We start from the raw sequence: 27,264 nt of genomic DNA, 5'->3' as shown, positions 1-27,264 counted from the left end.
GGGGACCGCTGCCGGGGAGGTGGGGCCGAGGCGAGCACAGTGCCGCCGCTGCCTCGTGTAGGCCGCGCTAGGCCCCCGGGAGGCCTGCGGGGAGGCGGCGGATGATCGGGACGGGAAGAGCCGTGTCCCGCGTAGGAATCGCCCGCCTGCTCTAAGTGTCCAAGGTTAGAAGGCGCAGTGGCTGCACTTCGGCGTTGTGCGCCCCGCGGTTGTCACTTCACAACTTCTGTGTTTATTACCTTTAAAAAACTTGTCTCGCTGTTTCGGCTCTGCTTTGCTTGTTTGTTTTGGTTGTTTGCTGAACAAAAGTGGAGGTAGGAAAAATCCAGTTGCACCATAGACCTGATCTCATGGTGCACGAGATGAAACAGAAAACCTATAACTCACTTACTTGGTTGGGATTAAGTTAGAAGTTGGCAGTGTTCCGCTGAGACCTCGCGGCAGAGGGTCACACTGGGGTTGTTTGCAGTGATGGTCAGGCAGGAACCTGCTTTTCATCGGAACGAGCACAATTCCATACATTCTTCTTTATGGTCAAGGTGTAAACCAGGCTTACACTGGGTGTGTGAGTAACCCCTGTGCTATCTTAGGAACAGAGAAGATAGCAAGGCTTGCTTTGTACCAGCCAGCATGCTGTCTCTTAACTGGGATCTTGACACCAGCACTTCGTTTTAGTGAAGAAGTTCTTTGAAGTTGCTGGATCCACAGTTTTCAGCTGAGGTAGAAGGAGCAGTGTATTCACGTTGTTAAGGGACAGTTTGTTTGCTCGGGGCTCTGTGTTATTAACAATTTTAGTTCTTCTTGTCTCTGAAATGAGCAATTGACTTTATGGTCAGTTGTGAACAACACGGTACCAGATGGGGGCTGGTGAGAGGGAGAGAGAGGAGCTACTGAACAAAACTCTTTCATTGTCAAGCGAATCAGCTGTCAATGCCTCTGTGTTAGGGCTGGATGGGTGTGAGGAGAGCCTTGTTACAGTATCAGGGCCTTGATGTGCAACTAACCTTTCAACTACTCTTTTTTTCCCCTAATGTCTTTAAACAGGGAATGCTTAGAAGAAAGTTTCTGCCTGTACTTCTGTGGTGTCCAAGCTCACCTATTGATGCTTCCTTTGTAACTTCACGGTAAAACAGCTTCTGAGAGTATCAGTTTGGTTACTACATCACTTGGATCACTTTTAAGAAAATGTGGACTGCCAAAAGACTGTGTAGTGCTCAAATACTGTTGCTCCAGTTAAAAGAAGGCCAATTGTGTAGTTGCATGTTTCCCAAAACTCAGCAGTTCTGGATTGGAATTACAAACTGTTGCACTATAAGAGTGCCACATAACAGAGTTAAATTCCAGGTAAGTATTTCTGTGATGCTCTAAAGATATAAGTGATGTGCATAAATACAGTGATAAAATAATTTATTTTATACTCTGCAGAGCTAAGCTTTTGATTTGACAGCATTAATTATGAATTGAAGATGCCTTCAATTTATCAAGGTAAAGGGGCAGGCAGCAATAGGTGCCGGAGTACCAATATTTAGAATGAAGTTTTGAGTCTAATAGTTCTAAGTTGGGGAGAAACATTAATTTTCTTCAAACTATACTTCAGACAGTAGTGCATGATAAATGACAGGGTGATTAGTTAGAGTGACAATTGTTTAGTGAAGAATAGGACCAGAATTCTCTGGAAAATTACTTACAGATGCAATGTTAGGCAACAGAAGGTGGGGGAGAAAATGGATTGATAAGGGAGGATAAAAACTTAAGAGTTTGATTATAAAAAATCTGTTGATATAAATAAAAATAGTGGGAAAGGACACAAACTAAATGTCATTTTGGACACTGGCATATCCTGACGGCAGGAATTTTCAATATCTAGGTAAATTAATCTTAAATATAAATTGCTGCATGCCTAAGTTGTGGAACATTGAGGTTTGAACTAGTTTAGTGGCAGCTAAGCAGCTGAGAAATTAATCTAGATGACTTAACAATTATTGTTAAACGATGTCATATTTGTTGTTGTTTTTCTTTTTAATAGTAATATGACTGACTCTCGGATTGTAGGTTTCCAAGGTAAATGATAAACAATCAGAAGTTGATAGAAGAATGGCTACTAGTGCAGAGGAAACCAAAATAGCTGTTGGAAAAAGTCCCAGTGGAGTATGTGATGGAAGACAACATTCATTAGAAGGTATTGAACCTTTTGCTGCCTTCTTCTGAAGAAGTCAGCCTTCCCTACCCTCTGTTGACACCTTGTCTTAAGGATCAAGGTCTAGAATCTTAATTTGAAAGTTTAGTATCATGTGATGTGTTTCTGTTTTTAATTTTAAGGGGATTATATGCAATTGTTACAGTTTGCAAAGACTAGTGATTTTGTTAAGGTTCTTAATGGCTGATTAGATATGTACTTACTATGTTTTTTCCTTCAGCTTTGTCAAATTCTTATATTCAGTGAAGGCCGTGAATTGTTATGCTAGTGCGCTTTTTTTCCTGCCAGGAATGTGAAAAAACACACATTTCTGTGTCAGTGGTGATTTTTGATTCGGGTAAATTAGTAGTTACACTTACGACCTTTAATTTAGCAGTGCTGCCGAGCTAAACAGTTCTTTCTGTGACTTTGCTTGTTCTGTCATTCTTTGCTAATAACTAATCCTCCGATGTGCTGTTATGCCTCATACATTTTAGCTCCTGTGCTTCAGGGTGCTTGGTCGTTTGCATTCTATGTATATTTAAATTTTGTTTGTGAAGGTGTGTGTACTCAGTTGCTTTGGGCATTTTCAGCTTTTGTTTACAAGTGGGATGACAGGAGGTAGTTACGACAGGTTAAGACACTGGGATGGTACAATGTTTATGTAATTACATTGCTCAGGAAACAGCCCTGTGAGAAACTGTTGTGCTATTTCTTGTGCATTACAATCAGGAAAACAGTACCTGTCCTGAGAAAGCTGTGTGGTACTGTATCATAATTCTTCTGTACAGCCTTGTCTCCTTACATACGTTCTCTTGAAGGTTTGCATTACAAAATGGAGATACTGCTGAGTAAACAGGAATGCTCCCACCTCCAGTAGATTTTTAATCACCAGTGGGTTTTTTTTTCCTGCAGATGGGTAATCTTTTAAAGAGAACTCTTACGTTTATGTTTATTCCTGTGTTATATGGAAAATAATGAAATTGAACAGCCCCAGTGTTCTTCTTGTACATATCTTTTCTTATGCTTCTGGTTTTTTCTCTTGTAGACAACAGAAGCATTTCTATCCCCTTAACCAGTTGAAATCTTTATATTTTGAATTTTGCCAATCATGTAAGATAACATGTTTTGAAAAGCAGTGGCAGAAGTGTTTGCTATGTCCTCTTTATATCGTACCTCTATAGTATGTGCACTGTCCAGCTGAAATGTACTTGTGAATCTTTTAAGGTTCATTGAAACATTTTCTTAAGACATGCCAATATGACAGCTTTGTGTTAATAGGTATTAATATCCTTAATAGTCACAATTTATGCTAAACTCTCTTAAGAATATTTGTTTTGAAGTGTTGTGAAACAGGTGTTTTATACTATTTCTAAGATAGCAAGATTTCTGCTCTCTGCTCAGCTGAAAGAAGTGGTTTGTGTCCACAGGTGACTGTGCTCTATTCCTGTTACTCTATTAAAAATTGTCAGGGAATAGTCATAATGTAAACTTAATTAAATTTCTGTGTTTCCTCTTTGGAGTTTTTATAATCATACAATTCTTTTTTTTGATCAAAAGTGCAGTGATCTACCAGATCATCAAAACAAAAGACATTTTTGAATCATACTTTCTCTGAAATACACAGTTATAACTTGCAAATCAAGTAATGCCACGACATATTTGCAAGCATCAAAAGAAATGGGAAAATTTATATTCTTTTAAATGTGTCTTGGTTTCCTATACTCGCCTTTCTGATTTTACAGGACATTCATCCAACAAATGCTTTCTTATCTTTCCGATTATTCTGAAATTTCTTTGCGAGGTAAAACAACATTGCTAAACTGCATCTGTGAAGCAGGTAGTTCCTTACAGAAACATGATTCTTATTTATCTGTATCATCTTTCTCATCTGCATCCTTTGTGGGTTAAGTGCTTTTTTACAGATTTGTTGAAGAGGCCTCATTCCACCCACTTTCTTGCAGGTGGATGCATAGTACTGATTGAATATATTAATGTCTGTTTCTTCTCTGTAATGCTGAGTATTTGCAATACTTTACTGATTTTCATATTCTAAACAAATGAAAGAAGGCCTGATTGTTTCACCAAGCAACAGACAAATGCTAGCTATCACTTAGGAGCTAAACATTACAAGATTTTCAATTTAACAACTGGGTAAAGCCCTGAACAACAAAATTTGATCTGATAGCTGAGCCTGTTTTGAGCATAAGAAGGTTGGGAAAGAGGCCACTTGAATGATAATATGATTCAATGATTTCTCCTTCTCATTATTTACCACTTACAGAGTTGATAGATGTATGTGCATACCCCATTTCTCAGTCATTCAGCTAGATGTGACCACTGGATCTGTCATTTGAGCATGAATGCCATCTGCCAATTAACATTTGTACTGAGGAATTTCAAAATTTTTTGTGTATATGACAAATACTTAATGTATACCTGAGAATTGATCCTAATTAATAGGAATGTAGTGTCTGGATAACACAGCCATGCTATTGCTACTCTTAATTTGAGGTTCTCGTGGGGAATCTGTAAAACAGTGTTGTATTGCATGCCATACAAATCCAGTCGATCAAGTACTTCTGTTTACTAAAAGTAAAAAAAACCTACCTTATTTTTACATTGTATTGATTTAATCTTTTTGGATTTGAAATTAGTCTGCTCTTCACAGAGTATGAGACTAGCAGCATTCTTGAACAGTATTTCCTTGACTTGAAATCTTAGCGCTGTTTGTTCTTGTGTGCTTGCCTCTCACTGAATCCTTTTGTCAGTCAAGTGACTGATGTGAATACTCAGTCAATAATCTCTCTTTCTGTCTCTTGGGTAGGGAAATGAAGGAGGCAGAGAAGCATGGGATCTAAGTGTTAAGAAATTAACTCACATGAAAGAGTGAGTGCCATGTATCCAGACACTCAAAGAGAATAGTAGTTACTCGCAGTAACTGGTAATTAAATTGGACTAAAGCTCATATAAGAAACTACAGTTTCCTTATGAAGGTGTGTAAGAGGAGGCATGGATATCTGACTTTAGTCAGATATGTTTGCTAGTTTTTGATCTGAGATTCAAATAGTTTCCTCAGTTCACATAACCTCCTTTTCTGTTCTCACTGTAGAGAAAATGTACCAGCCACTTCTTTATACAATGAAGTGTGATTTTTCGTCCACATTGGTTGGGAATTTTTCTTTTTAAAAAAAATCTTTTAATCTAAAATTTTTTACTGTAACCATAGATACTCTTTGTAGTTCTTATCTTTTTTTTTTTTGATTTGTGATCATTTAATTATTTTCCAGCAGAGAGAAATACTTTTTGGAGTATGAGCCTTGTAGAAGGTTTAAATCTGCATATACATGTACATAAGCATCCATACACTTATTTTTATTTACATAACCTTATTATCTTACAGTTGTGTTTCTTAGTTACATTTCATAGGTCCCTTAGATGTAATTCTTTGGATTTGTGAACTCATACTTTGCATATTTTTTGACCAATCAGCTGTGTAAACATAGTTCTTATTTCATGTAATGCTTCACAGTAGTAGTTCTTGATCTTGAGGTCTATTTTGGGCAGAAATGGAGTTGATTCTTCCATTCCTATGTAAGAATCCAGTTGTTTTAACCGGTTTCATCTTTTAGTCAGTGGTCCGTGATGCAAATGCATCCTTGCTCCTAATTTGTGGAAGGTATGGAGACAGCTGCAGCAGCTGGTTAAACTCCCAAGAGTTTAACTATCCTGAAAGAAAGCCCATTGTGACATCAAACTTCAAAGACTGTTTTAGTTTTCTTCTACTCTATTAAAAAAAAATTTAAAAATCAAAGTAGAGTTGTGTTTGTTGTTTTCCAGTAACATCCTGAGTAAACTTTTTTTACCTTCTATTCAGCACAGTGACTTTTCTTTAAATGAAAAGATCCTTCTTTTTAAAAATAGTAAATCAGTTTATCACTTGCTTTGTTCTAAATACCTTTCTCTCATATTGTCACAGCAAGAGCCAACTTCTGGTTCTTTCTATGAGTACCATGTGTTAGATTTGTTACAAGTATTCCTACTTAAAAGTGGATATGGAAGTGTTTCCAGTGCAGATGATAAACTATGTGTTTTAGCAGACTGACTGATCCACCAAATATTCCCTGGCACTATGATATGCTCTCCATCTCTCTCTCTTGTTCAGTAAAATAGCAAACCTGGTTAGATCATTAGGTCTGATTTTGATCATGCTGTGGTAAAGCAATTGGGTTTAGCATGTCTTGTCTAGTGGTTTTGAAAGCTGTTTCTTATCCCCATCTTTCCTGCTCTTCCCATTTCAGAGATGAAGAGATATCTGTAACAAAAATATGGTGCTGTATATGTTTGCCTCTCTTCATCAGGACTGATACAACAGTTTCTGTCTTCTATTCCCATTGATATTGAGATGTACCCAAGTATAGTAGGGGGTTATTTTCAATTCAATGTGTGCAGTATCTCTTACATCTGTAAAATATAATCTGTGGAATACCTTGCTTTCATAATGTAGTTATTTGCAGAAGCAGAAGAGCTAATAAAATGTACAGCATTCTATTTTGTTTATTTAATTAACTATCCCTAATAATCTGAACTTATGCTTACCATTTGTGGTGTTTTTTTGTTAATTTTAAAATCTGCCCTTGACACCTTCAGAGTGTGTGTGTTTTCATACATTTAGTGCTTTGTATTTTACTTGGGGTTTTTTTATTCCTTCTTATTTTAATAGTACCAGCAATATGTTTTGTAGTTTTCTTTTTTAAACTAGTAATTACTTTAAAAATTTGTCTATTAATAATTCTAGTAAGCAAATGGGTTTCAAAGATGACAGAAAAAATTTGTCTCTTAGAGAATTTAATGGATTCAAGGCTCTGCTTGTGTAAGGAGAGTATGAATCATAGAATCATAGAATGCCCTGGGCTGCGAGGCACCTTAAAGATCATCTAGTTCCAACCCCCCAGCCATGGGCAGGGACACCTCCCACTAGACCAGGTTGCTCAGAGCTCCATCCAACCTGGACTTGAATACTGCCAGAGACAGGGCATCCACAGCTTCCCTGGGCAACCTGTTCCAGTCTCACCACCCTCACAGTAAAGAATTTTTCCTAATATCCAATCTAAATTTTCTCTCAGTTTGAATCCACTCTCCCAGTCCTGTCACTACATGATGAAACAGTAGCCAGCAGTTTTATAATTAATTTGACTTTTTAATAAAGGTGGCTAACAATGTTTGTTCTCCAAAGGTGTTCTTTAATCACTGTTGTGTAGCTACTCTTAGTTTGCATTTCTTTGGCAAATCAGGTGAAAAAGTGTAGTTACATTGTATATAAAGGTATATATTTTTAATTGCTTTAAAAAGAGTTTTGTGCTAAGGATTATTTTAGAGTTGTTTTCAGGTTTGGAGATACTCAACTAACTGCTGATTGTTTGATGTATTTAGTAATCAAAAGCTTTTAATGTTCTAAAGTAACCTGATTTTTGTTATATAGATAGGGTAAGTTAGCCAAAAGAATAAATGTGTGTTGCAACACAAAATTTTTCTGACTGTGACACTTTATGTCCACAGCCCAAATGAAACATATCAACCTGTCCTTTGCGGCTTGTGGCTTTCTGGGCATTTACCACTTGGGGGCAGCAGCTGCTTTTCACAGGCATGGTAAGAAGTTACTGAGAGATGTGAAAGCTTTTGCAGGAGCTTCTGCGGGATCTCTGGCTGCCGCTGTCTTGTTAGCAGTGCCAGAAAATATAGAGGTAAATTAATAAACTCGTAGGTATAGGCCATTATAATTTTTAAAGGAAATTTTTTAATATAATCATCTTCCATTCAGTTTATTAAAATGTTTTGTTTCTTGGTTTTTTTTCTTTTTACTTGCTAGGAACAGGACTCTTTTATCATGTTTTCATTGACCACATCTGTGATTCATGAGCAAAAAGGTTTATGACAAAAATATTTCATATGAACTTTATATTTTAATCTGTGTAAATACAAATCTCATGTGTGTGAATGTTGATTTGTAGGCAACAGGTATACTTCATTATACCAAAATGTATATTTACTGAATGATGGTACATTACACAGTGAATCATTGTTCTCTTGGCTAGAGATATGCTTTGTTAAGCAAGTGCATTGCACCATCCTTTCAACCTTTTCTGAAAGGAGATGAAAATGGTAGATGGAGTGTGTCTTCATAAACAGGTCCTACCTGCTCAGAATTTTTTCTTGCTGCCTGTATTTCATTGAACAGTGTTAAATGCTTTTGCATCTCCTTTAGACTCAGTGCAGCCCATGCCTTAACAGCACCCAGTAGGATTACCCTGCACAGCATTCTGTCTGACTTGTGTCTGGGTTGTTTCATCTCCAGAGATGCCACTCCTTTCTCACCATGGATATAGTGTCATGCAGAGACACCAAGGTTATATTCAATGACTACAATGTTAAAGATTCTGTGGAGAGCATTAGGGTTTCTTTTGGTGTCTCTTTGCTTGATTTTCCCCACAGGTTAAGGCTGCTTTGCTCTCCTGAAGTGTCTGTAGTGACTTTGCCTTAATAAATGTAGAGGACCAGGCATTGCCAAAATGTTAATATTTCTTGAATAGTTTTAATTATTGTGGGGAAAACAGGCTGTTAGATTTTTAGTCTAAGTTACACTTATGTTTCAGTCCAGTGAGGATTTGATAACTTTCTCTAGGCCTCGATTATTTCACTTCATTTGATTCAAAAATAGTCCCAGCCAAACCTACTTTGCCACTGATCTTTCTGTTTGTTTGTTGGTTGTTTCTGCTGGGATATGAACTCAGCTTGCAGCATTAACTGTACTTCTGTTACTTTCAGCAATAGGTTTGTCCCTGGCTTCTTTCCCCCACCCCACTCCCCTGGGAGCATTCCTTATATGACTTGGTATTAGGCAAGTTCCACTCTGTTGTGTGGAACCTCTTTGTATTCTGTGCAGGCATTACTCTCCTTCTGTCACCTCTGACTGGTAGTTCAGTTTCAAGTTTGCCTGATATAATGTGTACCTCTGACTTTAATTTCCTCTGTGGTGAGCATGGCAGCTCTTTGTTAGCCCAAGGAAATTTTTCTGCTTATTGCAGACTCTGGGTATGAGCACTTGTTCTCAGCCTGGTCCAACTTACAAAGATCTTTCTACGTAAAAATATTAGAACAGTTTTTAGTTTTTGTTTGTGGAAACTAAGTCTATATTACATTGAGTCTGATGTATTTTTCCTTGAAAGTTTGTCATTTTATTGCAAACTAAAGAAAGCTTCATGAACTATCTATTCCTTTCCATTTTTATGTACTTTTTAGTTATTCTGTTATATTGTTTAAATGGAAAATTGAGAGTTCTTTTCTCAGTGGGAATAATACTTTCTAATTCTCATGGAATTTAAGTAAAGGCAGTGTTCTGTACTGGATAGAACTAACTTTTCATATCGGATAATTATATCGTTATCGTTACTGCATTTCTAGCTTGAAATATTTTATGTCCACAAATGTAGCTCTTAATCAGTTAATCATTTTTTTCCTTTTTTTCCCCCCTCTCCCCAGAGATGGCAATGTTAGACAAGCCATAATTAGGACTTTCTTCATCTCCTAATCTCAAAGCTGTAATGCAGCCTGTCTTTACTTGGAGAGAATGTAACATTGAAGATTTATTGTTTTGACTGTTGCTGTTCTAAGGCAGTTTCCAGATGTTTTTCTGTCATATATTGGATTTTTGTCACTGTTTGAAAAGGCACGGGACTTGAGAATTCTAAGGAGGCTTATTTAGTTATGGATGAATGACTGTTTATTTTAAAATTACCTTGGTCATGTTTGATATCAAGTTTGCATATCTCAGTACAAGCAGTTACAATTTCTAAGCACGGCCTCAGTCAAAATTTAAAATGCAGATGTATTGTTGAAAGCTTCTAGGACTCAAATTCTAAAACAATTCATAACTGTAAGAAGTTGTCTCTTTTGAGAGCAGTAATTGAGAGTCTAGATACAGCCCATTCCTAGCACTTGTAGTATGGAAAGTAGTTCTCTGTCATTCCCCTAGGTTTGGATTCATCCAGCTCCCCGGTACTCTTAGCTCCTCGTAACTTTATTTAAGCATCTTAAATATTGAGATAGTAGGTCTGAGGTGCTTCTATGTAGGGTTTTATGGGTTTCTTCTGCATTTAAAGAGAGAGGTGTCAGAATGTGCCTCTATAGCAGATTGACTACAGAAGAAGCCTAACTGCCTGATGTAGAATAAATTCAAGACTTAGTGCATGTAACTACTTTTATCTTTGAGCTGGCAATGACAAGTACGTTATAGGGTAAAAGTGCAAATCTAACCAATGTGAAATTAAGTAGCACAAATATTTACAGTGATTGTTTCTTTAAGAGGTATGAACCTCTTAGTGAACTTTTTTGATGCATTTATTCAAAGGCCATATAAAGAAAGTGGATGCAAGAACTGTATTTCTGTCTTTCACTTAGATGAGTGCTCTGTCATACAAGTGATGTGAGGAAGTTTAACTGCTTCAGTCAGCTGGCTCTGATCTCAGGTTAATCCTCACCCTAACTCCTTCCTGGTTTTTCTTTCATTGGTTCCTGTATCCTCCTCCTCAGTAGAATACATTCATGTCTCTATTTTTTTTTTTCCTTTCCTTAACCACTGAATAATTTATTTTTTTACTATCAACATATTTGTTCTTTATTCAGGGACCTAATAATCCAGGAAACCCAAAGTATCTTTTTCTCATGTGGTTATATAGGTGAATGTGAGTATAATATATTTATAGAGTACCAATTTCAGAAGGTTGCATAAGATTGAGTTTAGTTTTTTCAAAGTCTCTAGAATCATTAGAGAAGTCTGCATGAAAGGATGAAAAAAGGATTACAGATATTGAATAGTGAGTCTTAAGCGCTCAGGATCTTAATTCATTGTTTCAGCATGTTACGGCTGAAAAATAAATTATACCAATTCCTTTACTGTCCCTTTGGAGTTGGTATGACTCACACTTCAAGCTATTTTCCTGCAGTCATTAATGCTGGGCATTTCAGCTTGTGTAAAAGGTTCCTTGTGCAGGAATCTGTTGCCTGGTTTTCTGCAGTGTCATTTCTTCCTATGTCATCCATCATAGTTTTCCATTCATTAAATACTTCTATAGTGTTTTATTAATAAAATATGTATATTTGTTAGTAGCTTGTTTTTTATATTAGTGAGAAGAAATCATTGTAATTTTTTTTCTTTTTTATTGCTTATAAGCATCTTAAGGTACTTATGTCTGGTTTAAGTTCTGAAATAGACTTTAAAATAAAAGGTGGCTTTAGACTTTGAACTAAATGATTGTTCTTGTAATGGCATGGTCTAGGGAACTGATTATTTAGCAGTGGTAGTATATAGAAAAATAGCCTTTAACTTTCTTTGGTTGTTAAAGTGGTATCCTTGTGAAAGCTTATAATTTTTTTTTTCATTAGGGATTTTTTTTTCTTATAAATTAATCCTTAGAAAAGGATCAACGTTTCGTTATGCATGTCTTGTTGCAAACCAAGCACACAAGGGAAAATATTTCAGTTTGATCTAATAACTGTTTTTTTAAAGCTTTAGCCTCTAGTATATTTTAGGTACTGCAGTTGAACATGCTTCCGATCACTAAAACATCTTCATGGTTATTATTTTCCATTTCCAGAAATGTAAGCACTTTGCCTATGGATTTGCAGAGGAAGTCAGAAGATTGAACTTTGGTGCTGTAACACCTGGTTATGATTTTATGAAAACACTTAGGTACCTATCTTAATGCTTCTGTAAGGTCATTTTTGTGTTGAGCTCTCCAAATGCAAATGGAGAGGGTGCATATTTCTTCTTCGCAGTGGGGTGCTCAGCCCTAATGTATTTGGAAGGTTTTTAAATAATGGTGTGAGTAATGCTGAGCATTTTCTTTCCTCTAGGGAGGGCATAGAATCTATTCTTCCTTCTGATGTTCATGAGATAGCTGAGAACCGGCTCTATGTGTCGGTCACTAACTCAAAGAGTGGGGAAAATCACTTGGTTTCAAATTTTGCATCCAGGGACGACCTCATTCAGGTAATAAAGTTGAATGTGGTAGTTGTGAATAAAAATGCTGGAGTTTCTTCAAGGCTTAAGAGTATATTATTAATTGTACGGTAAAATCACTGGTTTACTCAGGTAACCACTTGCTACAACCATAATATAAACAATGTTTAAAGCAGGATTCGATCCTATAGCTTCAAAAATTTTGCTAAAATTTATTTGGTGTTTGTGTGTGTTTCCTTCATTGGTTATTCAAGTTCTACCTTGTAGACAAAGTGTTTCTAAAAGTAACGGGTAACTAATTGTGCAGTATATGAGAACACAGTAGAGAATCTCAAAATGTTGTAAAAAATTTGCATCTCTTACTTCACTGATACCATTATGTTTCATCACAAAAGAAAATAAAGGAAGTTTAAGAAAAATTGAACAATTCCTACAGGTGCTTGTGGATAATGGCTATAATGTAATGCTAAGTACTGTATATAAGCTGCATTTTAACTGTAACTGGGAAGATCTTTTACTGCCCTTCTCTTCATCTGAATACTACATATTAAATTTGGATCAGGATTGTATGCATAAGCTGATGTGAGATGGTAGAAGCAGTTCAGATGCTTGTAAAGCAAGTGTTCTTGCTAGTAACTGATCGTATCTTAGTGGAAGACATACCAAGATATAGCAGGATAAAGGAGGAAATAGAATAAGAAGGAATTCCTTCTTTTTGTCCTTCTTTCCCTATCCTCGTGGATGCTTGGAGCAAAAAGGAGATTCTTTACTGTTATCACTTTTAACAAGTGTCATTTTTTTTTACAAAATCTCAAAGTGTGCATTGGGAGTTTGCCTTTAAAGAATAACCTTTAAAATCTTGACCCTGTTATATTCTACATGGACAGTCAGTTCTCAAAATTTATAGCACTTCATCATGCAAATATAATTATGCAAAAAGTTTATCTGAAGTTATGCACTGTTATTTCTAGCTATAGTATTCACTGGTAACAAGCATGGAGATTATTATTCTTTTCATTTATGTGTTTTTGCAGTGAAATCTTCTAACCTTGAGACAATTAGAAGCATCAGGATGACCTTGGAAATATGTACATTTTTACTAGTATTCAATAGTTTTTTCATTGATTTAGCCATTTCTGTTCTATTCTTTTGTTCTCTATAGTAGCAGTAGGTGGGTTGGAATAATAGTAATAAAATTACACATAACTGCTCATTGGAATGCATTCATATTGTCTGGTCTTTCACAGAAGCTCACAATACCTGTTTTTGTGCATGCCTTCAGCTCTGCCTGTATCATGAGTACAGCTGTCTGAATGTTGGTGGCTGCCACAGGAGCAGGGAGGGTAGAGCTTGTTAGGTTATTTTATTGTATCGTGCCTAGACATGATCTACATGCAAGGCATGGATAAAGGTACTGCTGGGCTGACTGTTTTATAAACAGCAAAACTTCTGTACCTTCTGCCAGAAATCTTTCAATGTCATATGGATTTGGTTTCAATGCTTAACAAACAAGACTTATGGTTCCGAAGTTTTTCATAATGGCTAAACTGAATGTATGTTTCTACAATATTAAGATTTTATCTGTTTTACTATTCCTTGTGGACTTGGAAAGGCAGGTAATAATCTCCCACTTTTGAAATAGTCTTTCTATATGTGAAGACAATCATCTTGCATCAGCATTCGTAGATTTGTAGTTCTAGAAATGGAGGTGAGGGGGAAGAGAGGCCTGATTTGTGTGTTTGTGAGGGAGCAAGGCACAAAATACTGATAAATTTAGCTTGAGAATGTAAGGCAGTGCCTAGAACTCCACACTGGTCTGTTAGTGCTAGGGAAATACTGAAAGCTTGTCCTGCCTCTCCTCACTCTGGAGATCTCTGGAGTGACTTTATAAGAAGAACAGCTGCTTTCTTCAGTCCTCTCTTGAAATGAATTCAGAAGTTGCAGGGGTCACCTGGTTTTGACTCTATTCCTTCAATAAATCTTTTTTTCCCCATTTCTCTTAGTTTAGAAGGGCCAAAGTTACTGAGATGGAGTTGAAGAGAGGAGAAAGGGTGTTGGGCTGGGGAAGAAGTGGACGTTGGGAACTTTGGGAACCTTGTCTTATGCTTTTATGAGTGAAAGGCCTGTTTGGTAGAGAAATAGCTACAGTTTTGCATAAGGGAACTGAGAGAGCCTTTTTATCTGACCTCAGACAAAGCTCCACATCAGTAGGAAAAGAAACAGGCAGGAAAGCAGTTCTCAAAGTGGAAGCTGAAGACTTCATATACATATACAGTGTTAATTAAAACTTATTAGGGGAACAGAGGTGCTTAATACTGAAAGTAGCTTAAATTTTGTAAAAGTAAATGTAATTCCACCCAAAAAAGCTCCAGCACTTTCTTCCATAATCTCCATGGATTGTGATATTTTTCTGCAGCTGATCATCTTTCACACAGTGTATACACCAGTTTGTGACCTGCTTCTGTTCCCCAGATTGGTCTTTCATGCCACCACACAAGCGTGTGCATATTCACCCGATTTAGCTGTATGAAAAATTCTGACGTACTGTACTTCGTCCATGCATTTGCCTCTTCTCCTGGAAATTCTGTATACTGATTGCTTATGTATATGTGAGTGGATACATAGGTATAGAGATACCCACTCTCTCATAGGTATTGCTGTGAATGGATAGGATGGTATATGTGTGTGCAAAGCTGTACATGGCAGAAGAGGTGTCCTGGTCTAAAAAAAACCTTAAAAATCAAGAACAGCTGTAGACAGCAATGAAGCCTTACAACAGGGGAAATAGTATTTCGTTAATACTTGAATTTATTAAATAAAAACATTGATAAAGGTATGCATATGTGAATTTTCAGGATGTTTGTGGTATTTTTGAAACTTTGAAAATCTGATTTATTAGGAAAATAAACACTATATTAATATGCTAACAGAATGACTCGGTCAGCTTCTTCTTTGACAATATACTGCTTTTTTTCAGCATGTGCATATTTAATTTCTTGAAAACTGTAGATTTACTTCACATTCTGCAAAACTAAGTTCATACTCTTGAATCACATAAATCATTGAGTTAATTTTTGATACTTTGTTTTGAGAGTTGTCACTGTGAAGTCATAAAAAAGCCAAACCCTGTTGAATAATTTTAATCACATTTTGACATACCACAACACGAAGACATTTTGAAATGACAGTGGATTTATGTAAAACTAATATATTGACTGGTAAATATGTATGAAAATATGTATTGGTTCTAAATTACTTTATTTCCTTTTTTTGATTTTTTTTTTTCTCTATTCTTTCTGCTTTCTTCTGTCTAGGTCCTACTAGCAAGTAGTTTTATACCAGTGTATGCAGGAATTAAGCCAGTGGAATTTAAAGGACAGGTAATTTTTCATTAACTACCAGCTTTCTTTTTATGTGTTCTTCATTTATGGTGTAATGATTTCATCTTAAGGGAAAGCAACTTCAATACCATATTTTGTATTTCTTATAAGAAAACATTTTCACAGTTGTCTTTACTCTGTCTAGCTCCAAGAACTCTTTTTTCTTTCTTACATAAATATATTAACACTTTAAGAATAATTTTAAAAGCATGGAAATGGCTATTTCTTCTTTCTGAGAAATATATGATACTTCATTTCCCCATTCATACAAATGATGCCTCTAGAACCTTTATAAGCCTCACAGCCCCCCTGCCAAAAAGCCCCACAAAACCATATGTATTTGCTTGTAGCTAGGTAGTCATTATATCAGAAAGCTTGGCAGCTTTAGAATTATAGATACAGCAATACATATCAACTGAAATATTGGAAGGGTTTAAATCAGTATTGTTTGACTGTTTGAGTTAAATGGAGACTGCTTGCAGCTTCCCAGGGTCTGGAATTTTGTTAATTGGAGTCTATATGTTGCTTGTGCAATTTCAAAGGCAATATATTGCTGTCATTAGTTAAAGGGAAGAAAGTGTCATTGTTAAATTTCTTGTGGTATTCTTTCAATTACGAAATTGAAAAGTTGGCTCACAGTTTTGTCCAAAAGTTATTTAAAACCCATTTTACTGAATGAACTATTATGATTTGCATAGCCATTGTAGTATTTAATGAAGCCTTTGTAAATTTTTTTTTAGCCTTCTAATATTTTACTGCAGCCTTTTGTCTTTTTGCATTCAAAAGTTAAATCAATGAAAGTTTCATGGAAACTGGTACTTCTGTTACTTGAAAGCTTCTTGTCATTCCCAAAGCTTACTGCTCTCCTTTAGTGAGATTCAGAAGAGGCAGTGTCTGGGATGCGGTTGCTTGCATTTATAGTTACTTGTTAGAATAATTAGTTCTGCATGTCTGCCCTGCCTTTTCTCATACTCTAAAGCAGTGCATTTGTGAATTGGGGAATTTTTTGGGGGTTGGTTTTTTGTGGGTGGTTTTTTTTTTTTTTTGGTTTTTTGGGTTTTTTTTGAGAAAACTGTTGCCTGTAAATGCTTTTGATTTGCATTCTTTAGTCCCAAATGTTTAGATCTGGGTGAGAGCTCTCACTTGCAATAGCGTTTCTTTGGTTTGGAATAGTGGGTAATAAGGATGTGTGGGTGTGTTAGCAGGGGCCCCAAAGCACACATTGTAGGGCTGCATACATGGGATGTACTGTCATGGCCCAGACATGTAAGCACCAATCAGTAAGGTGGATTGGATATGGATTTGGGCCTGCAAGGTCACCTATCATATAGCACCATATTCCAACTTTACTGAAAGTTTTACTGTAACAGACCAGGTCCTGTCTGTCTGTCTAAGGTAACTTCCTCAGGCCATGGGTTCATGGCAGCACAGAATCAAGACTACTGTCTGCTAGCTGCTTGAGTCTACTGGCCTTATCTGTAGTTTAGAACAGTCGATCTGGATCTTCTCTGGGCTGTATGTGTATTCATCTGCACACACATCACCAGGTCATGCAAGAGTGTTTTTAAAATGTATTTCACTGTTATCTCTGCTGTGTTACCAGCTACCATTGTGCATGGCAAGTAAGGCAGTGTGTTGCACGTTTGTGAAGTGGTATCAGAAAATAGTCAAACCTGTTACTAGCCTGCCCATACACCTACAGAGACTGAACCCCAGGGTAAACATTGCACTTTAGTTTTATTTTTAGGAAGAGTGTTTTTTGGGAAGCATTTGGCTTCACAAGAGATTAGCTAGTTTACCTGTAAGTGTGCATGCCTGCAGGCTAGACACTTGGGATGAATAAGCTAAATTTTGTGTTAGTAGGGACAGAACACTGTCTGCTCATAGTACGTTTTCTTCTGATTAATGAGCCGAAAAATAATTTGACAAAAGAGGAAGTCTAAGATGACATATGAGAATTTATAGCCTTAACCAGATTGGACTAGTTTATTACCAGGGCTGGGGATTTTAGGTATTCTGGGACTAAGCTTCCAGTAACACTAGTGCAAACTTGCTCCATGTGAAATGATCTTTCTCTGACTTGGTTTTGTGTCCTTTGAGTCTCTGACAAGGTTAATTTTCAAGACAGATAAAGATCCGCAGATGACAAAGTTAGCTGTGTCTGCTGATGAGTCTGTAGTTGGTGTGACTGTAGTTCTCATGGAATAGCTTTGTAAAAACCATCTGCTGGTAAATGGGTAGGTTCTGTTAGTCGAGCCTTGATGTCATTGTCTGCTTTGGGTTTCATTGCAAGTTATTTCACAGTTTTCTCTGTTTCTGCGTTGTACTAGAGTATTAGTGAAACTCATTTAGAAGCTACCAGGAATTTGCCTCATCTAAGGCAAGAAGTGTTTTTCAAGAATTGATTAGTGAAGTTAAGGGAAGCTGGTGCTTCACTTGTCTTTTTGCAGCAAATAAATGTTTTATAAATTTTTTATAACTAGGAAACATGAGGGACTATAGTGCTAGAATATTTTTGAGTGAAAAACAGTTGCTCTCAAATGCTCAAAAGAAAGTAACAGAATCTACAGAAAATAGTGCTGAATTAACAGCATTGCTCATGCCTTAGTAAATGTTTTGATTTTCAAATAAGTATTGAAGTTACATAAGGGGAGAAGGAGAAAACATAAATAATCAGAATTTTTAAAAATGTGAGAACTTTTAAGTTTTAAAAGTATTAAGTTATACTGGTGAAAAAAACATCAATAATGTCTTTTGTTATGGTGTCTTTGACGTGGCTTAGACAGGGATTCCACTGTACTTTTCACTGTAGGAAACGCAACAAAAAGCCACTTAGGACACCAAGAAACATTGCACATAAATAATAATAATTTACTATTTAGAGACAGACACAAAAAAGCCTTGGTGCTAGAAGTGTTCTGGTATGCTGCAGCTTTACTCACAGCTGTTGCAACAGTGCTGTAATGGGAGTTTGACAAATCTGAAAGATAGCTGTAAATGATCCTGGAATTTTATTCTCTGACTCCTCATTGAGAAATTTGATGTTTGTGCAAAGTGAAGGAATTCAGTAATATATTATGGGTACTGATATCAGCTAATGTCAAGAGTCAGGTACTATAGCATATAATGAAATAACAGGATGAAGAGGGCCATAGAAACTATGAAATATTAATATTTGTAGCTTAGATTTTGAGATCAGGAACATAAAACTCATCTGAGAGAGTGAAGAAAAGAGTGGTGTGGGTGGACTGTGTATGCAGACAAACACACGAATGGATGGATGGGTGGATGGATGGGGGGAGAGAGAGAGAGAAATAGATAGATACTACTACTACTCCTTTGCTATGTATCTGTGTGTTAAAGAGTGACTCAACCTATCACCAGATACAGGAGTTCACAGGGGAAGTCAAATGTGGCCCTGGGAGAAATCTGTGTAAAATTAAAATAAGGTTTGCTTTAGAGTGAGAGTAAAGGACACAGCTGAGAGGGATCTATATAACTGATGGATCTCAGAGAATCTCAGGGGCTTCTGAAGAACAAACACTGTAACTGGAGTTAATGCTTTCTGTATAGCAGTACCTACACTGAGAGCTAGTGTCTTGCCAACAGCCAATAATTTACTTTTTGTGAAAGGGTTTTTTGTCTTGGGTTTTTTTGGTTTTGTTTTGTTGATGTATGTTTGTTTTTTAAACTTGCGTGACTAAGTTCCTGTGGTGTTTTCAGGATTTTTGATGCAAAATTGGTATTATTTTGCCATTTTACGATGGTCACATAGAGCATCACTTACGTCAGGAAAGCAGTCTTTTGCTTGATTGATGCTGAAGAATACTAGTACAATTTGCCATTTCTTTTCAGTGGTCTGTGTTAATGTAACTTGAGCATGATATTCTGGAGGTGAAACTCTTAAGAAGCACTGAGGTGAATCTTACTATTTCTTACAGCATTTCAACTTGCCTGCCTTTGCGTGTCTGCATTAGTCTACATTTTACATAGTTAATGTTTGTTTCCTTTATAATTAGTGAAGACAAAAGCACTTTTTCAGCACAATTAATATGAGATACAATCACCTACTTTAGGATAAGGTGAATCACATGTTAGAAGTGTTTTCTCTCCCTTGATGATAAAGGAAGTGTAGAATTACTAATTGCTTTTAGATGTGTAAAGTTCAGGGAGATGTGTCTGGTCATCAGCCCTCACGTATGATGTCAGTGAATCCATCTAACCAGCAGACTGGTGTCAAATTTTGGGCTATGCATGTAAGCACAGTAAGAAATAGGAAGATATAAATACATTAACATCAGATGTGACAGCTCTCCTGTTTATATTGGAATGGAATTTGGCCCCTAGATCTCATTCTTCACTATACTCAACTCCTGCAGCAGACTTAGGTCTGCTCCCACTTATGTGATAGTTGTTCGGCTCCTTCCCATCTTTACTCTCCACTGCTGCTGCTGTCTTCTGTAGTGGATGTAAGAAGACATGAGGCTCTGGAAGAAAAATCATAGAAGAGGAGAGGAATCATGTGTGGTTTAGCTTGTGCAGTGTTTACCTGCACATACAGATTGTACAGCTTCTGTTGCCAGTCAGAATAATGTTCTAGAGAAGTATACATTATTGGATATGGTTTATGTGTAATATTAACAGTCTTGTCTTTTCCTGTATGTGTTAAGACAAATTCCATATGGGGCATTTTATTTTTTAATTAACTAAGAAGTCTTATAAGTGGCTTGATAAATACCTTACACACAAATCTGCACATTATGTCAAATGCTCATTGATTCAAATCTCTGTGTCTATATTGTCAGTTCCTTGATATTTGACACATACTGAAGCTTATTCATTGTATTCTTAGAGGGAAACTTGTAAGTTTTCTTGAGAGTGGAGGAGGCAGGGTCAGCAAGGGTAAGGTATTGCATTATGATCATACTGTGCTGGTGTTATTTTGAAAATATTTCTGTTTTCCCATAGAAGTGGGTTGATGGTGGCCTTACCAATGGCCTTCCTATCTTGCCTGTTGGAAGAACGGTGACGATATCTCCTTTCAGCGGTCGATTAGATATCTGTCCACAAGATAAAGGGCGTGTGGACCTGTATGTTAAGTTAGCAAAACAAGATATGATGGTAAGTTGCTTGTTTCTTAACTTAAAAACACTAAATAGTACTCTTGCAGTTATGTTCATATTGAAGTGTCTATTTTGTGCTTATATATTAGCTTATGTAAAGTTTTGGCATTTTCTGTTTTGCAAATGGAGGTTAAACCTTTTCTTAAACACAAGGAAAGGAAAATGTAGAATAAAGAAGAAAGTTTGAAAAGCATTGATCTAGTACAAAATCGAGCAAATTATAACAGGCTGTTCAGTGTAAATAATATTAGGTTTGTGTAGTGCTTTGCTTTACATATCAGCTGTCTTTGACTAGGAAAAATGTTTATAGAAAAAAATAAAGTCGAATACCAGAGGAGAGGAAAACTGCACAACATTTCTTCATACATACTGAAATCAATTGCTCTAACTGAATTTAAAATGCAAGTTTAAGTTGTACATTTGAAATGGTATATACAGTGACTTGTCACTGCATTCCTCAAGAGAGCTTGTGAACATTTGTGACTACAATGCTTTTTCAGAAGTTCTGTTAGATGTTGCAGAAACATTTCTGTATATTGAAATATGAGACTGATTTTTATTGCCTCCTTTTCATTGTTGACATTCTGTCTTTGCAACCTTTGTCTCACAAACTTTAACCACAGTTTTGCTTTCTTCAACGTGCTGAAAGAAAATCTTGAATAGTGATAGACTAGTGGTCAATAATATTCCATTAGAAAGAAAGATTAACAATAATTAATACTTTTTAAAACTTTTTGTAAGCAGTTTTTAATGTTTTTTTTTAATTTTAGCAAAATTAGTGTTAGTAATGCCTTTCTCAATTGGACCAATTTTTGAATCTTTATGGTGTTTCACAGAGGGGTATTAAGCATGGTAGTACTTTGTAAAGGTCATAAAGTATGAGATTATTGATTTCATATATCTTGGAAATTTATGCAATCACTGTATATTTCTTGGTTGTGTTTTGTATCTAGAGGATGAAAAATGAGCTGGTGATTAGTTTAGTTTAGAGACAGAAAATTAATTGCACAGTTCAATTGCTTCTGGGGTCATGTGCAAACTCGTGCAGAATCCCAGGCAACATTTTAAACTATTCGATTTGAAGCACCTCTGCTTTTAGGGCTGTAAAAATGATCACTAAGAATAATTTCATTTCAGCAAATTGTGGTTTCATAAATTGAAGAGTTGTACATCTTCATTTATCTATTTTGGAATGTGAATAGTTTTCCGTCTCTCCATCTCCTAGGGTCAGAATTTGAATAATTGCTTCAAATAATGAAGATGATTTTGATATTGTTTTGCAAATTTGTTTATAATAATGTGGCTAAGTATTACATTATTTATATAAAAAAATTGTTCAGAACACTATTGAATCTATTTTTAGTCTGTTGTAAACAATTTAATAAAGTCTGTATTCAAGAATAAAGCTCCAAAAGCTTTTTACATGATCAGAGTGACCAATTAAGATGCTGAGTAGTTCTTCAATTGTTGGTAGTACAAGCTACATTTATACTCATATGTTAAACATTGCCTGGGAATGTTCCCAAGAACATGGTTGTTTGCACTAGTAAGTTGTCAAAATATTTCCTTGCACAAGTTTAACATGTGCCAGCTACCACTCTGCCAGACAGTTTTGGGAGTGTTTCCAAAGTTAAAGTGTTTCAGAAACTTTGGGCAGTTTTACAGGCAGACAGTCTGTCTTGGATGCTGTGAGTTTAATTCTGTGTGTGTGGACTGTTCGTGCCAGTTTGTCCTGGCACTCAGCAGTGACCCTGGACTTGGTTAATTCCTGGTGTAGACAAAGCCATGCTGGTCTTTTCATTTTACATATGCTCCATGAAACAGATGACAGAACAGTCACATCTAGGTAAGTTGCATTAATAAACTAATTTATAGCTTCTTGCTCTGTTGCAGCTGTCTCTGGCCAACCTAGTAAGACTTAATCAAGCTTTGTTCCCACCAGACCACGAGAAAATGGAATCATTGTACCAAAATGGCTTTGACGATGCTGTACGCTTTTTATTGAAAGAAAACTGGTTTGAGTAGACAGCTCAGAGAAAAAGTAGCAAAACATGATGGCTGCCAAAACACAGCTACAGGCATCCTAGAGAATCTCAGGGATTGCTACCACAGTTCATGTTCATGAAAGTAAAAGTCCCAATGGACTTGCATCTGCTGCTGCTGAGAAAGTATCAGTTGCACTTCACAGAGCTGTATAAACATGTCAGAACGGGAGCTGGACGTGCCTGGTGGATGTCTTGTTTTGAGGAGGTTCCGCTTGGATTCAGTTTGCTTCAGCTGGGGACTTGAGTGTGGGATTTGTAAAAAGCTTGTGTTGTCATAATTACAGAAATTTGGAAAAGTCTTTCTCAGTGTTATTTTAGAGGAGAATTGGTGTTACAGCATGAAAAATTAAAATCTGTATTATTGACTCAACATAATTCTGCATATTAGTTCTGTGTATTACTTGGATGCTCATAGTGTTACTGATCTAAAATGTAACTTGCACTGTTCTAAAGGACTTGAAAGTTAAATACTAGCCACAAGAAAATAAAACATTTGCACTCCTATGTATTTTTTCCACATTAAAAGTTCTTTTTTCGGTGAATGTTTTCTTTTAAAATTTTAAATACTACCTGAATTTCTTAGAAGAAATGTGATATAAAAATAACTGTAAAGAAGGGTGTAAAAATTGTTATATTTATTACATTTTCTTCTTTTGCCAAAATTGAATAAATATATTTTCCTGAAGCTTTTGTCAAGAGTTCATTTACACGTTCCTTGGAATGCTATAACAACCTGATTATCTACTGTCAGTCTACTGGAGAGTAGTTGATGAGACTCAGCAGGTAATGAACTCAGATTCATGTATCTTGTTATTGTAACACTCACCTTGCATTGACTGCCTTAAGTTCAGGATTTCCAGTCTCACTGCCTGATGCGCTGGGTGCGGGGTGTGGAAAGATCGTCGCGTCCGTCCCGATGGCGTCCCTGCCGGAGCTGCTCCAGGGGTGCTGTGTGAAGGTGCTCAGACACCCCCTGACACACCGGAGCTGGGGGACACTCACAGCCACACACACAGAGCCGGACAGCTCCTGCAGCAGCGCGGAGGACAGAGAGATGGGAGGGGTCCTTTGTATGGAGTTCCGAGGGGTTTATTGAGGTCCCCACCCAAAGGGATCCAGGAACAAAGAACACAGAACACTGACGGGGCCGGGGTTTTATCCGGATCAGCACCAGGGGAGGGGCAGAACATCAGAGCCTATCCTTTGGGGGCCAGGGGGTGGAAAGGGTGTGGGGTGACAGGACAGTGACCAGTGGGAAAGGCGAGGGGTGGAACAAGGGACCCGGGAACCAGTGGGGTATCAAGGAAAGGAGAACTATTTAGAACATGAACTTAAAAAGGGTAAAAGGGTCTTAGGCCTCTGAGCCTGCCCACCAGTGGACCCCTCCACTGTTTTGGGGCTCTTGGCTTCTTGGTCATTCCTGCAGTGGATTCAACCGCTGCAACAACTGCCTAAATGCTAAAATCCACAATTGTTTATTTAAAAGCAAAGAGTGTTTGGTTTATAAGTGTGGGGTTTAATTTGATTTATGAATAAGTAAAAAAAAAAAAAAAAAATAGTTAAAATTGGAGGTTAATCAATCATGTATGAAATTTTAGAATTCCTACAAACAACTGAAAAACGTGGTTAAGAAATAAATCTTTTATAGCTGTTTGAAAGCCTCTTCAGCAAGTAACCACCAGATTTATATTAATATTTAGATTGCATCACATTAGGAATCATGTGCAGAGATTGAATTATTTTATTACTGTTTTTGATAATGAAAGAAATTAAATAAAAAGACTGATGTAAAGCACCTTAAATTCATTTTAGAGCAGCAACTGTTTCTAAGTGCATGAAGTTCTATATACAGTGATAGTTATATACAGGATAGCTTGCATGACTTCCAGATCTTAGGATAGCATTTTTGCATGTAAAACTGAAACAAGTTACCTTTGTAACTTGTGCCTTGCTCACTTGTATTCTCATTTGTACAGAGGATAGTTTCCAGCATGAATTGCAGTAGTAGATAATACTATTAAAAATAATCTCTTCTTTGATGCTGATCTGCAATGGTCAAAGTCTCTGATTCAATGGTAACATCTCTCCTGGAATTCTGGTGAAGTCTTGAAAAAGCTCTTTTTCACTTAGAGAAACTGAGAAATCTAACAAGATCAGATCCTCTTAGACTTTGTTTCCTATTTACAGTAGTTGTATTCTTCAGGGAGTGAATATGAGCCTTTTTGAATGGAGGAAGACCAGGGTTTTTTTACCACTTCACAAATTCTTCAATTGATATGGATCTTTCCTTGCTAATTATCCTGGCTAATAGCTGGAATTTTTTTGTTAGAATGTTGTAAATCAGATGTGCTGAAAAAGGATCCTTGCTACCTTATTTTCTCACAAAATCCTAAGGTATTAGAGAGCCTTCTTTAACAGGTCCTAAATAAGTGGAGTTGAAAATCAGTTAGTGATCTCTTCGTCAAAATAAACCCCAATGAAATAAATGAATTTTTAATTTCAAGAATACTTCTTAGATAGATTCTGTTGCTTCTTTTAGATGTGTTTTACGTGTAGTCCTTGTGTGGCTGAAGGCAAAACCTGCAATCATCAAAATTTTGTCTTCTGATGGACTTACTACGCAAATAGGCTGTGCGACTATTTTTTAAAAAAATGTTACTGATATCTTAAAAAGCTGAAGCAGATGAAACTTGCAAAAATTCATACCTACTTTGTACCATGATGCTGTTGATAAGTGTTGCAATGAAGATGATTGCAAACAGTACTTATAATTTAAATAGAAGGTTCCATTTCTGCTGAAACCTTACTAGTTCTGTGGGCTGTGTTGTCTGGGAAACCATTGTTTTGATTTGTTTGGTTTTTTGATTCAGATTTCGTGAATTCTTTTGAAAATCGTTAGTACAAACACAGTCAAATCTGGAAGATGAGACAGGCTAAAGTAATACTTTCTCATGAGAATGAACATTTTTTTTTATTACAAAGCACCTGTTAACCAGTGGTTCTGTGATTCTTTGACTTACTGCAGTCAATGTATATTTCATATAAATATTAATGTTCTTAACACTACAATACGCATTTAAAAAACAAAATATAAATTTAAAAAAAGGGTATTTCACACATCTAATATTAAGAATTATTTGTGTTCTAAACTCATTCTGAATTCAGTCCTGATGTTTCATTCTGTGGTAGGCTTCCATAAAAATCCATGACATTGCAGACTGGAACATAACAAGTAACGTCTTTGCTGTTGTTGTTAGATAATAGAATATATTACATATTATGTTTTTTCAGTTCCTCAGAACGTACTGAATTCTTAACCTTTCAGAGTGGAAGTTTATGTCCAATTCTTTGGAAGCAACTTTCAGCTGTTTCTGAGAAGCATGTGAAAAACTGCAGAAATCACACTGGCCTTCATTTGAAGGGCCATTGATCTGAAGTGGAGGCAGTGTTATCAAGTGGAAAGAAAAGAGCCCAATTTAAGTATATGAGTTATCTGAATTGGGTGCTTTTTAAACACACCTTCTAGTTGAGTCTGTATTAGGTATGAACCCTTGTCAGTTTTTGACAAAATGTCAGATCTGAAAGGCTTTCCTGAAGACATTGACCTCTTTGTGCTTTGTGTACTTGGAGGCAACTTTGGTTCAGTGACTGCTGCCTTCAGTTCTTTTCTTCGAAGAACTGCATCTGTGGCTCAGACGGACTTCACACTTCACATCTAAAATTATGGAATTGCTACATCTCTGCCCTTAAAGCTCTATATTAAATATATAAACATTCCATGTATTTAACCCAATTTATAATTTTACCTTTAAAATGATGAGTTTGGATATAAATTATATGCAATAAGGATTTTATTCTTAGAAGAGTTTCAAATAGGAAATTTGAAGTGCTTCTGAAGAGATAGTTTTGCTGGAAAAGAAATTAGCTACATACTTACATCCACAATTAAAATTTGATTTACTGACTCTGGAAACCTAAACATGTATGACCGAAAATGGAGTCAGTTCCCAGTTTAGGTAGAGAAGGAGGGAAGACCATTGTTTACTTCCCAATGTCCAGATAATAACAGTAATAATTTTTAAAAAGATACTTCATAACTGTTCTTCTCTACCTGAATACTCGCAGTCAATCTTTCCCTCTGAAAGTCACATTTCACTTTGTCTAAATGTGTTAGCCAGCACTTTCACCAAAAGGAAACAAATGTTCAGATAAATTTCTTAAAATTATTTGGCATCTTTACTGTTACAGAAAGGAAGAATTTCAGAAAAAAAGGCTAGTGATGAAGCTGAATCCAGTGAGCAGCGTGTATCAGTTCTTAGAGCACATTTAAAGTATAAGGGTGTAATCACTCATTTTATTCTATGAACTGTTTCCTTTCACATATTTACAATTGTAAGCAACTTTGAAACACAGTATTCAGTTTGCAGCATTTCAATGTGAAAAAAATCCATTTCCTTCAAGTCACAAATACATAACTATGCTAAGGTTGCATTTCCTGAAGTACTATGCAAATTATGATAAT

The 27,264-nt window shown here is 36.4% G+C and overlaps 1 protein-coding gene across 5 annotated transcripts; it reads left to right on the top strand.

The window, feature by feature from the left end:
• Positions 1-6: 6 nt before the first annotated feature.
• PNPLA4 (patatin like phospholipase domain containing 4) lies at positions 7-23,427 on the top strand. Of its 5 annotated transcripts, none has more exons than XM_017737142.1 (9): positions 7-164; positions 1,045-1,344; positions 2,053-2,179; positions 7,736-7,920; positions 11,830-11,924; positions 12,089-12,224; positions 15,509-15,574; positions 20,546-20,695; positions 22,591-23,427. In XM_017737142.1, the coding sequence occupies exons 2-9, from the start codon at positions 1,186-1,188 to the stop codon at positions 22,720-22,722; spliced, it is 1,050 nt and encodes a 349-aa protein (XP_017592631.1). In that variant the 5' UTR covers positions 7-164; positions 1,045-1,185; the 3' UTR covers positions 22,723-23,427. The 5 variants fall into 5 exon arrangements, with proteins under 5 accessions (XP_017592631.1, XP_008634105.1, XP_017592632.1 ...); XM_008635883.2 differs by having other exon boundaries at positions 20,543-20,695; positions 22,591-22,729; XM_017737143.1 differs by lacking the exon at positions 7-164 and having other exon boundaries at positions 1,263-1,344; positions 2,027-2,179; positions 20,543-20,695; positions 22,591-22,729.
• Positions 23,428-27,264: the final 3,837 nt, after the last annotated feature.

Source organism: Corvus brachyrhynchos, unplaced genomic scaffold (assembly GCF_000691975.1).
Source record: "Corvus brachyrhynchos isolate BGI_N302 unplaced genomic scaffold, ASM69197v1 scaffold83, whole genome shotgun sequence".
NCBI classification, from domain to species: domain Eukaryota; kingdom Metazoa; phylum Chordata; class Aves; order Passeriformes; family Corvidae; genus Corvus; species Corvus brachyrhynchos.
This window is presented reverse-complemented; position numbering and strand designations above follow the sequence as displayed.

What these genes read in the sequence shown, in the direction of transcription:
- PNPLA4 (XM_008635883.2), top strand. Translation starts at nt 1,186, where the DNA reads ATGTGGACTGCCAAAAGACTGTGTAGTGCTCAAATACTGTTGCTCCAG. An exon ending in CAGTGGAATTTAAAGGACAG is followed by an intron (nt 15,575 to 20,542) that starts GTAATTTTTCAT and finishes GTTTTCCCATAG; the next exon opens with AAGTGGGTTGATGGTGGCCT. An exon ending in TAGCAAAACAAGATATGATG is followed by an intron (nt 20,696 to 22,590) that starts GTAAGTTGCTTG and finishes GCTCTGTTGCAG; the next exon opens with CTGTCTCTGGCCAACCTAGT.